This window comes from Zootoca vivipara, chromosome 5, assembly GCF_965207765.1.
Source record: "Zootoca vivipara chromosome 5, rZooViv2.hap1.1, whole genome shotgun sequence".
Classification (NCBI taxonomy): Eukaryota; Metazoa; Chordata; class Lepidosauria; order Squamata; family Lacertidae; genus Zootoca; species Zootoca vivipara.
Genome location: NC_142588.1, coordinates 1,988,190 through 2,000,646, shown reverse-complemented (window position 1 = coordinate 2,000,646; position 12,457 = coordinate 1,988,190). Strand labels below are relative to the sequence as shown.

The 12,457-nt window shown below is 44.9% G+C and overlaps 1 protein-coding gene across 2 annotated transcripts in view; it reads right to left on the bottom strand.

Annotated features, from left to right (window-relative positions):
• Positions 1-12,457, bottom strand: part of FBLN1 (fibulin 1) — a 68,030-nt gene that overhangs the window by 41,418 nt on the left and 14,155 nt on the right. For both annotated transcript variants that reach the window (XM_035137886.3, XM_035137885.3), the window contains exons 3-9: positions 11,720-11,852; positions 10,068-10,236; positions 7,330-7,389; positions 6,276-6,377; positions 3,033-3,164; positions 2,246-2,383; positions 1,890-2,033 (exon numbers count right to left, since the gene is read on the bottom strand). In XM_035137886.3, coding sequence (XP_034993777.3) covers positions 1,890-2,033; positions 2,246-2,383; positions 3,033-3,164; positions 6,276-6,377; positions 7,330-7,389; positions 10,068-10,236; positions 11,720-11,852 — 878 coding nt within the window. The remainder of the gene's footprint in view (positions 1-1,889; positions 2,034-2,245; positions 2,384-3,032; positions 3,165-6,275; positions 6,378-7,329; positions 7,390-10,067; positions 10,237-11,719; positions 11,853-12,457) is intronic.

Genomic DNA, 12,457 nt, shown 5'->3' with positions numbered 1-12,457 from the left:
CAGACTCCAGCAAAATTTCCATTTGGGTTGAAGTGAGCACACTCAAGAAGCTTTCGTTGAACAGTCAAGCAAACCTGTAAGAAAATTCAAAGCCTTTCTCTGCATTTTGTCCAAGTCCTGGGCACCACAGGCAGACAAGGCCATGCAAATTGCAATACAAACGCTGATTCTTTAGATTCCAGGTTTTCAAGACTCCAGAGATCTGTCTGATACCTGCTCCATGGGTCCAATGAGTACTGCTCAGAGAAACTGCTCCTCAACCTGGGGATCAAGGAGGACTATCCAATCCTTGGGCTGGAAAGACTCCAAGAAAACAGAACCAAAGCTTAGGCAGAGCTTCCAGCCTAATAATTGTAGGCAGGGCTGGGGATAGGGGCACAGCCACTAATAACACTTGGGCTGAGAGAGACAGCACATACCACGGGGCCCCTGTGGATGGCCCTGTATTTCACAGCATTTTTGCTCCCATGGTTCCGAAGCTTCTTTGAGCTCTGCCCTGTGGGGCAATCACTCGGGTACGTATTACACAGCTCCTTAGAGTTTTAAAAAACACCCTTTAGGGCTGGTGAGCATTTCCTTTCCAGGTTTAAAATGAGAAACAGATGGAATTTTAAGAGGTGCTAAACATTTATTTAGGAATATTATGTGTGAGTGCCTGGAGGCGGTTGGAGGATGGATGGCAGCCAACAGATTGAGGTTGAATCCTGACAAGACAGAGGTACTGTTTGTGGGGGACAGGAGGCGGGCAGGTGTGGAGGACTCCCTGGTCCTGAATGGGGTAACTGCGCCCCTGAAGGACACAGGTGCACAGCCTGGGAGTCATTTTGGACTCACAGTTGTCCATGGAGGCGCAGGTCAATTCTGTGTCCAGGGCAGATGTTTATCAGCTCCATCTGGTATGCAGGCTGAGACCCTGCCTGCAGACTGTCTCATCAGAGTGGTGCATGCTCTAGTTATCTCCTGCTTGGACGTGGGGCTACCTTTGAAGGTGACCCGGAAACTACAACTAATCCAGAATGCGGCAACTAGACTGGTGACTGGGAGCAGCCACCAAGACCACATAACACTGGTCTTGAAAGATCTACATTGGCTCCCAGTACGTTTCCGAGCACAATTCAAAGTGTTGGTGCTGACCTTTAAAGCCCTAAATGGCCTCGGTCCAGTATACCTGAAGGAGCGTCTCCACCCCCATTGTTCTGCCCGGACACTGAGGTCCAGTGCCAAGGGCCTTCTGGTGGTTCCCTCGTTGCGAGAAGACAAGTTGCAGGGAACCAGGCAGAAGGCCTTCTTGGTAGTGGCGCCCGCCCTGTGGAACGCCCTCCCATCAGATGTCAAAGAGAAAAACAGCTACCAGATTTTTAGAGGACATCTGAAGGCAGCCCTGTTTAGGGAGGCTTTTAATCTTTAATCGATTATTTTATTCTTCTGTGGGATGCCGCCCAGAGTGGCTGGGGAAACCCAGCCAGATGGGCAGGGTATAAGTAATAAATTATTGTTATTATTACTGTATATAGCACTCAATATTTTTTAGCAAAAAAAAAATCTCTTGGAAAATAGCAGAAGTGAAAATCACATTAAAAAGACTGTTGTGGCTCAGCTCTATTCTAAAATATGACAATTTTAAAAAGGAAACAAAACTGGGAGGGTGTGAGCATTACTTCTTCATGTAATGGACATTTAAGTACTTTTTCATGCAACACCATCCATATGATATGGACTCCCACAGGTTGCAGTAGTGGCTTCTGGCTTAGGTGGCTGTTTGTGAACAGGTCCATCTACAGTGGAACTGAGCTTCTATGTCCAGAGGCAATATACCACCATGCCTGACCTCTCCAGGGGCATCTCTCCAGGAGGAAGGACGCAGGATTAAATGGAGCCTTTGTACCAACCTACACATCTTGTGCCTTCTTCGTTTAGATGGTAGCCTCGCCCACAGTTTGGCACATTCCTCTGGCAAGCGTAAGACCCATCCGTGTTGATGCAAGTCTGTCCAGCAGGACAAGGTGCGCTCGCACTCAAGCATTCATTGATATCTGCAACAGTACAGACATTAAATTAAAAGGGAAACTTTTAAGAGCAGAAACACCAACCTTGAAATCTTAACTGAGCATGCTCCCTTGAAAAGACAAAGCATAGGCAGGGACAGCAGAAACAGAGGAAATTTCCCAGCGGCAATAGCGGGGCAGCTGTAACAGCTAGCCTCTCAGGAATGACATCCAATTCAATGGTACTCAACATGCCTTACCCATACAGTTGCCCAGTGCATCTTGTATAAAGCCGCTCCTGCACTGTTGCTTGGGTCGGCAACGGAAGGATCCTGGAGTATTCTGACAGATAAAATCGGGGAGGCAGTTATGAGTATCAGTCTCACACTCGTCAATATCTGGTACATCACAAAAGAAAGAATTTGTTAGCGTAAGGCCTTGCAGAGCCATCTTGTCATGCTTCAGACACAAGCAACATTTAAAATTATTATTCTAAAGGTATAACCACACTGCAGGATTAAGGTAGAACTAGATGTTACAGCAGCAAACATGTGGTGCTAAGCCACATTAGTCACTATAACAGGAATCAAGCTGGCAAAGGGCTACACTCTTAAGGACTAAGAGTGGGAGGGCTTATCCTGCCTACGCTACTCTGAAAATGCTCCACAAATTCATTTTCAACTTAGCTGGGTGGGCTTCTAATTTCAGAGCCTAGCATGAGAAAAGGTGTCCTACTTTGTAGCATACACTACAGCAAACACTACTGTACATGTGGCAAACAAGCTTCCTGCATTATGTGTGAACTGGGCCTAACACAGCAAATTTCAAGAGAACAGGATACATTGGTAGCGGCTAAGAACTACAGCAGGCATCCCCAAACTTCAGCCCTCCAGATGTTTTGGACTACAATTCCCATCATCCCTGACCACTGGTCCTCTTAGCTAGGGATCATGGGAGTTGTAGGCCAAAACATCTGGAGGGCTGCAGTTTGGGGATGCCTGAACTACAGCAACCATCTATCTTTCTTGTGATAAGTCTGAAACATACCTTTGCAAAGGTTGTTCTCCGTCAGTTCGTAACCAGTCCCACAGCTGGTCTCCCGCTGACAGCGGAAAGATCCTGCTGTATTGATACAAATTTGTCCAATGGGGCAAGGGTTGGTGAGGCATTCGTTCATATCTAGAAAGAATCAAGGGGAAAATATGTGAAATGGCAACTTTGTCATGCCATATGACCATCAGGAAGTCAAAGTCACAGAGTGCTCACTGGTGTTCAGGAAGTACCATATTTTTCGCTCCGTAAGATGCACTTTTTTCCTCCTAAAAAGTAAGGGGAAATGTCTGTGTGTCTTATGGAGCGAATGTGTTGTCCCTGGAGCCGAATTGCCCAGGGGCAAAAAGCAGATCGTGCTTTTTTTTTTTTAAGAAAGAGCTGAAGGCTGACGAGGGAAAGAGGGGTGTTGAAAAGAAGCCGCTCAGCAGCTGATTGCAAGAGATTGGGGAGGGAGATAAGGGACTCTAGCTCCCTTCCCGGCCCCTTGCCCAGGCCTCCATTGTTGAATGTTCTGCAGAGGGAGGCTGTTTGTTTCCCCAGCAACATGTGACTGGCTGATTGGATTATCTGTCTGATTAGATTATCAGAAGCTGCAGAACTGTGAGTTGAACAGGATTTTTTCCCTTTGCAAAGTAAACTCAACAACTTTGAGCTGATCCTTTAAAAATGGGGCTTTTCCTCTTTGCAAAAGAAGCTACACAACTGTGAGCTGATTCCCCCCCCCAAAAAAAACAGGGCTCTCCCCCTTTCCTCCTCTGAAAACGTCTTATGGTCAGGTGCGTCTTATGGAGCGAAAAATACGGTGGATGATGTGTATGCTTAGGCCCTCAAAGTAACAAAAACTTATTTCTGATGTAATATTCACAAGAGAAAGAAGGAAGGAAAGCAAAACTAAACTTGACGAAGAAAGTCATTCTTCTCCTTTTTGGTTAGATACACTTTATTTCCCTCCAGCTTCCCCAGCTCTGCTGACTTCCTGCCAATCTCATGGCAGTTTCTTCAGAGGAAAAGAATCAAATTCCACACACTGCTACTAATCCTCAGCAAAGTAAACCTCATGCCACAACATCTCATCCTGTGGATTCCCTACTGCCCTGGCTGCTGGTGGTGGTGGTGATGGTGGTGGCAGTCGAAGCAAAAAAATGCACAAGATAATGATTTCTGCTTTCCCAAAGCTAAGAAAGCTAAACAACAAATAACTGAGCCACAGCTTGTCTGAACTCAATCTTAAGTAAAATATTATTCTTTTATCCCTCTTATCCTTTCATAAATGTGCAAGTTGCCAGCGTAGTGTAGTGGTTAAGAACGGTGGACTCATAATCTGGTGAACCGGGTTCGATTCCCCGCTCCTCCACATGCAGCTGCTGGGTGACCTGGGCTAGCCACACTTCTCTGAAGTCTCTCAGCCTCACTCACCTCACATAATGTTTGTTATGGGGGAGGAGGGGAAAGGAGATTGTTAGCCGCTTTGAGACTCCTTAGGGTAGTGATAAAGCAAGATATCAAGTCCAATCTCTCTCTCTCTCTCTCTCTCTCTCTCTCTCTCTGTCCTTTTTCCTCCTATTCAGTTGAAAAATCTGCATCTCATTAGTCAACTGCAAAAGACCCAGTGCATATAATGGAACTCAGTTACACCCATTATGTAATTATAGTTTAATTAGCTTTTAAATGATTATCTTATATATGTTTATAGCTTTCGGTGTTTTATCCATGTTGATTCAGTTTTTGTAAGATGTCCTAGGGAAAAGGTGGGATGAGGAAGAAGAAGAAGAAGAAGATGTATCTTGGTTACAGGGATGCAGGTGGCGCTGTGGTCTAAATCACAGAGCCTAGGGCAGGCATCCCCAAACTTCCCTGACCACTGGTCCTGTTGGCTAGGGATCATGGGAGTTGTAGGTCAAAACATCTGGAGGGCCACAGTTTGGGGATGCCTGGCCTAGGGCTTGCTGATCAGAAGGTCAGCGGTTCAAATCCCCACAATGGGGTGAGCCCCCGTTGCTCGGTCCCAGCTCCTGCCAACCTAGCCGTTCGAAAGCACGTCAAGTGCAAGTAGATAAATAGGTACCGCTCCGGCGGGAAGGTAAACGGCATTTCCGTGTGCTGCTCTGGTTTGCCAGAAGCAGCTTAGTCATGCTGGCCACATGACCTGGAAGCTGTATGCTGGCTCCCTCGGCCAATAAAGTGAAATGAGCGCCACAACCCCAGAGTTGTCCGCGACTGGACCAAATGGTCAGGGGTCCCTTTACCTTGGTTACATGTTATATTTGCCACATGAGAGCAGGCGAGTCATGAGAAATTCTAAAAGCTCCTGCACCAGCAGCCAGAGAAAGCTACGCAACAACGAAAGGAGCAGGGGAAATTAGCTTCTACACAGAGACATAAGGCGAGACAAATAAGGGATGAAGAAAAGTGGCCAGTAGCTGATTCTTCAATGTGTTGTGTGTACACACGTCATTTCTATCCTGGGCAGTGTTCTCCACTTCTTAGTGTAATAGGTGGAAATTTAGGAGACCTGGGTTCAAATCCTTACTCAGGTACTGGGCCACCTTGGACCAGTCACTGGCTCCCTATTTTCAAAAAACCCAAGTTCCTTGGAGGAAGGTAGGCTACAAGAAATGCAGTATGGAAAGAATCCTCCTTGAAGTTATATGATGTTCTGTGCACCTCCAAACTCTCTCTCTAAAGCCATGACTTCAAACCTAATGGCTTTAGAGAGAGAAGAACCATAAGGCACTTGCAACACCTGAAGCCCCTCGTGGGCCGTACTCTTACTGATCTAATAACCTGTAGCTGGGGTGAACCACCTCAGGCAGTAGGTGAGTAATTTTCGTCACACACACACACACACACACACACACACACACACACACACACTGCTGCATATAGAAAACCCAATGTTGCAGCATCACTTTCCCAGCGAGTTTTCTATGTGCAGGAGTGTGCGCGATTGCTCTTTTATGAAGGAGCACTCAGTGGAGCAAGTTCAATCCTGCATACTGAAGTGGTATCGCTGAGATATACAAGCTTTCTGCTTCACCAAGAACAAGGCTTTATAGTGCTGCCCTCAACACAGCGATACAATGTGTGTGCAAACTCACTCTTAGGTTCTGTTCCTCTCTTGATTTACTCCACAATCTTACTTTGAGTACTTGAACAGCAGGACGCACATAGCCAGAGTTATTTCTCTAAACAAATGACAAAACTGTAAAAGCAAAGCAAATGGCAAGCTTTCTTTACCTTCACAAGTGAAGCCGTCCGGCTGAAGTTGGTAGCCCATAAAGCAAGAGCAGAGAACACTTGAGCCGGAATCCCTACATTGCTGGGTGCAAGGGCCGCCTCCTGCGAAGGAAAACAGCAGTAGATAGATAGTTCTTGTTACAGGTAGGTAGCCGTGTTGGTCTGCCGTAGTCGGAAAGAAAAAAAATCCTTCCAGTAGCACCTTAGAGACCAACTAAGTTTGTCATTGGTATGAGCTTTCGTGTGCATGCACACTTCTTCAGATACCTTTTAAAGTTCATCATTAAGAAACCCAAAGACCAGCATCAAGCATTTGCCCTTTAACAGTATTGTATCTTCCTTAATTTCTTTTGGAGAAAACAAACAACAAACTAAAAATTAGTGGTTCTAAACCAGAACAGAATACTCTTGTGTTTCCACTATTATGTGTATCCTAAATTTGCATTGTTCACTCAAGGTAAGCCCAAAATGGAAAGAGGGGCCTGTTAATGGGATGGTTGACATCATTCATGAAATCATAGAACTGTAGTGTTGGAAGGGTCACCAAGGGTCATCTAGTCCAACCCCCTGCAATGCAGTGCACATGAAATGGCAATGCTGACTATACCTAGCAGTCTGCATGCATTGCCAACAAAATAGAGCTAAGCTGCTGTGGAGGACTTGTAATGTGCCTTCTACACAGCCCACTCAACCAAAAAATGGTAGACAATATTAATTTTACAGGGTGTCTGACTAAAGGCTTAAGAGTGACATTTGTATTAGGAGCAAACTATGCAGTATGGACAAATGCAGTAGAGCTGGGATGGCTCAGTCAATAAAGCAAGACACTCCTAATCTCAGGGTCATGGGTTCGGGCCCCATGTTGGGCAAAAGATTTCTGCATTGCAGGGGTTAGACTAGATAGCCTTGTGGTCCCTTCAACTCTAAGATTCTATGATTGTAGTGGTTTCTCAGTGAGCTGGGAGGCCCCTGAACAGATTCAGTCACAAACTCACAAGCTGGTCTGACAAACAGCTTCTCTCTCTCAGCCCTGCCCCACAAATTAGTAAATTACCTCTGCAGCGGTCATTAAGGTAATGATCCTCATTATCAACTTCCACTGGTGATACTGCATCTTGAGGGAGAAAAAAAGCCAAACATTAGGAGAGTGAGAGAGAAAGGTTAAGCCTACTAGAATAAAATGGCCCTTTGTCCTGTTATTTAGAATGGATCTTGGTGTATGAAGTCTTGTTTATGACTCTGTTTTAAATCCGAGGTTTATATGACCATTTGTAACAGGTCAATTACCACACAGTGACTTCTGCCAGACATTTTCTGGTAAAGGTCTTTGACTGAGAATTAAACAAGGACAAGGGGTCATCTAAAAAGTCCTGAGAATTGCCATGAACTTCAGCCGCACAGGTTGCTTCTAAATATTTGCACAGGCAACCGAAGTTAAAATGACTCCAAAAGCAGACTCCGTAAGTATTGTTGAACATGATCAGAGTTATTTGGTAACAGAGTTATTTGAGTTATAATGATAAAACAGTTTTGCTGGGCTACAAGGAAGATTTTTAAAAGCAGGTTTGTGGGATAATACTGACCCTTAAAACCAGTTATTACACTATTAAGGAGAGCTAGTAATTTGTCTCTTTAAAAAATAGATTTTTTTTGTTTTGTTTTTTTCCACTCTGTATGCTCCTTTCTCACAAATGGACAGAATGGTTCTGAATTAAGTGTCTGTAGGCTAGGCAAGGAGAGTAACAAAACAGTAACAAAAACAACATTTTGTGAGGTCACTTTGACCACTAGTTCTTTTTGTTTCTTTGGCATTCCATGAGATTTAAGGGCAAGAGATTGGGACGCCACATGGCAATGCAAGCCTCATAATGGTTAAGGATTACCTAGAACATGGAGTTGTTAAAGATTTAGATAAAAAGGGAGCTTCTCTCTCTCTCTCTCTCTCTCTCTCTCTCTCTCTCTCTCTCTCTCTCTGCTTCTTTCGGCATTGCTGTGGCACATTGAAACTCCAGCTTGGCAGAGAGTGAAACAAAACACTGACCGGTGGCTTGTGCAGTGGTGAACCACACCAATAGCAGCAACCTGATCAAGCAACTTTTGAAGGCGTTGTTTAGGAACGCACAGGCCACCTGAACCCTCTGAGCAGATATTTCATAGAGCAACCACAGAAGTGGCAGTTTGCTCCCCACTAAGGCTGTGTCAACATGAACCCGTTTGCAGAAAATGTAATTGTCCTTAACCCAGAATCATTCGTGCTCATTTTCAACATGCTGCTTTCAAGCTAATTGATTCTAGATGTGCTCACAAGGGTGATGTGTTTACTTGGCATGCATGTTAAAGCCCTTCCCTTGGTGAGGTTGTCCATGTATTTTCCTCCCTGCACATGCCCTGGGTGAATGAAGAAGGAAGTGGCGACTGTGGTCTTGGTATAAACCCATCCACAATGTCATTGGGCAGCTATGGAGACATACCTCCCTCACAAGGTCCATTGCACATTGCAGGGAGTTTTACAAGAATGGAGTTTTGCAAGAATGGCTAATCTAGAGCAGAGGTCAGTGTTGGTGCTGACCTCTAAAGCCCTAAATGGCCTCAGTCCAGTATACCTGTCACGGTGGCCGGAGTAGGCTACTTCAGAGTAACGACTCTACACAGCTCTGCATTTTATCTTTTATTGGTGCTGAGTATTTACAGTGCTGATGGCAGTGCTATTTACAAAGACACATCTGTTCAGCTTGAATCAGAACCTCCAAGTGGCTTTTGGCGCGTCTTGCGCCAGCATAACAACTTGGGGAGACCCATCCTCTTCCCCCGACGCTTTCTGCGCAGTTCCGGAGTTGGGGGGACTGGTCTGCCCCCCTTCCTTCCCCCTTCCTGTCCCACCTGGGACGATGGCTCTTCTACCCTGCCAGAGCCTTGGACACCACTTCCTGTTTCCCCACTTGAGCTGGAGCTTTCCCTCTTTTCAGCCTCGCTCGGGGCTGGGCTGGAGCTCAGGAGGGGAGGGGCTTCGCGATATCCCTTGCCCCTCACAATACCTGAAGGAGCGTCTCCACCTCCATCATTCTGTCCGGACACTGAGGTCCAGCACCGAGGGCCTTCTGGCAGTTCCCTCGTTGCGAGAAGCCAAGTTGCAGGGAACTAGGCAGAGGGCCTTCTCGGTGGTGGCGCCTGCCCTGTGGAACGCCCTCCCAACAGATGTCAAAGAGGAAAACAACTACCAGACTTTTAGAAGACATCTGAAGGCAGCCCTGTTCAGGGAGGCTTTTAATGTTTAATAGATTACTGTGTTTTATTTTCTGTTGGAAGCCGCCCAGAGTGGTGGGGTATAAATTAAAAATTATTATTATTATTATTATTATTATTATTATTATTATTCAATGCACTGTTCTGGGGTGATGCTGGAGCCCCAACACCGACTTCTCTTTGGTGTGTGCATCAGCAGAAAGTGAGGCAGTGATGAAGCCTCACCACTGGCCACTCCCTCAGGTGAGCTAAGTATGTACTGTACTCAGGGGTGTAAACTAGGCCAGGATCTGCCCCTAAAACCCTTGCAGTGTACAGAGGATATGTGGGAATGCCTAAGCAAGACAAGCCGATTTGGAAGGTGTTCCCTGATGGGAGACGATTTAAAACCCCCAGCTCTGAGACATCAACCATTTCTGCACATGGTGAATTCCTAGCACAATCTCATTAAATCTCATTAGTTCTGAACTGAACTAAATCTGAAACAATTCCACTATCTGTATTTCAAAAATAAAGTTGTGCTGGTGTGTGTGTGTGTGTGTAACTTACCCAGTTCTTTGTTAGGATCATCAACACTTAATGTGTCAGAGTTTTCTTGCCCCTCAACACAGCAAGCTCGGAAGACCAAACCACACTGGTATCCCATCAGGAGGCTCTGCTCACAGCTGTTCCCTTGCTTTTGGGCCACCTTCCCCATAAAGCAGCAATAACAACATTTCTGCCAAAACGCAATACAGACATTATCAATGAGCTTTATAGTATTGTATTAGCAGCCACATTCAGGTTCCCTTTTGCAGCACAGGGGCCCCTCAGGTTGGATGCCACTCTAAACCGTGTCCTCTCCTCTTTCCCTCAGTCCTCCCCCCTCCCCTGGTGTTCATCACATCATATATTTATTTAAAAAATATTTCTATATGGATATAAGTTCTCATAATGTATTTTTGGGGGGGGAGTCTCTGGGGAAATTGAAAGGAGTTGTGGTATAATGTAATATAATAAGAATAATTTGTATTACTGTACATTTCCCAACATATATTTCACAAACAACTAAAATTCAACCTGTGGTATATTTAATACATTACCAAAGGCCTATATGTTGCTCTCAGTCCAGTGGTTCCCTCCAGAATATTTTCTCTCCCACTCCATACATTATTTTTGCTTCTTTGATGCCCACTTAATACATATACAAGAACAGATCTTAACTATGACTTTAAAAAATAATAATCTTCATATAAACACAATAGGAGAGAAATGGTAAATCGCATTTTGATGGACAGTAGAGATAAATAATATAAATGACTAGATGGCTGTGGCTGGTGGACAAGTTGTAAGTTAGGCTTGGACGAAGCACTGAAATAACAGCAGCCCTTCACCACTCTTCTAACCATCCATGGATACTCAACTCATGATGAGATGTCAATGCAACGAGATTTCCCCCACCTTCACCACCAACTGGTGCGTTCCACTACACGGGAAACTCTCGATGTGCTGAGGATCCCAATTATTTTTGTTTATTACATTTAAATCTTGCCTTTGTTCTGTGATGGACACCAAAGTAGTCTCCCATCTGGCTCCTGACCAGATTCAGACCTGCTTAGTTTCACCCAGGTTGGTGCATTAATCTATTTCACGCCCTAGAACCAATTCTGGGGCAGAGGAGACACAGGGAAGGTTATTTTGGGTAGCAGCCGCACATCAGCCATAATATTTAATTCCAGTATAAGAAAGAGCAGCATAAAGCTTTGTAATCTCAACAATGGGTGATATTACCAAACACCAGCAGCGTCGAGAAGCAAACATTAAGGGGTTACCACAAGAGCGCTCTTGCTTGTTGACTTAAACAATGTTGTAGGCGGAAGTATAAGGGAAAACTTAAGAATTACAATGTTTTAGACAACACCATTCATCTAATGTGGGGTACTGGCCAGGTGCCTTAGGGCACACCCAACCTAGATGCTACACACTGTAGGGGAATAAATATAAATATATTAAATATAACATAATAAAGGGCAAGCTGCCTCCTCCTATCAATCTTCTTACTGAGGAGCTGATACGATTCCCAGAATGCCAGGTTCCAGAAACACTGTGGAAAGCTAGACTCCAGGAGGCTTGAATACATAGCTGTGCCTAAGAGGTTAAATTCTGAGCCTTAATTCAAGACAAACGATTGTTATCAAATAATGGCAACTCTGAAATCTCACCTTAATGACTTTGTCTTCACAGGTAGTATTGCCTTCATCGGAATCACAGTCTTCATGCTTGCTGGCGATCGCTATTCCTGCTGTGCAACGCAGCTCTTCCAGTTGATTGAGGCAGCATTGTTCCTGAGCTATGCTACGGATAAGTAAAAAAGAATGGGAGCGGAGGGTGGGTGTGTCTGAGGCTAAGCACATAAAGGCTTATATGGTAATATTTGCCTCAAGCCAATCTCAGCATCTTCAGACAGTCCACAAGCTGTAGCCAAGGCTTCTTTCTCATGGCTTATGGTTTGTCTGGAGGAGACAAACCATGAACCCAAGTTCAGACAATACACTAAGCCCAAACTATAGTTTAGCTTGCAGCAGCACAACAATAGCAAGACCAGAGGAAGAACAAAGTGGTCATGATTTCCGCTTGAAGAGGTCGATAAATTGTGGTTTGGCTTAGTTTTATGTGTGAACTGGGCCAGTGAAATCTATATTTAGTTAGGCTTTACTGAGAGTTTAAAAGCAAAGTATGGAGAGGTAGGGAAACTGCCCTGAAGATGTTTATGATAATGATTAGTGTCACACCTGCCCTGAGTTAGAAAAAAACATAGTTTTAAATTGGCTGACATCTGCTTTCAGCCAAGTATGGTTAGTACTCAGGGCAGCTTAGTGTGGGCAAGAGAAACAGGGAGCGGGGGTTCATAAGAGAGCAGGGCAGGAGGATACATGAGCCTGAGTTGTGTTCCTGATTTC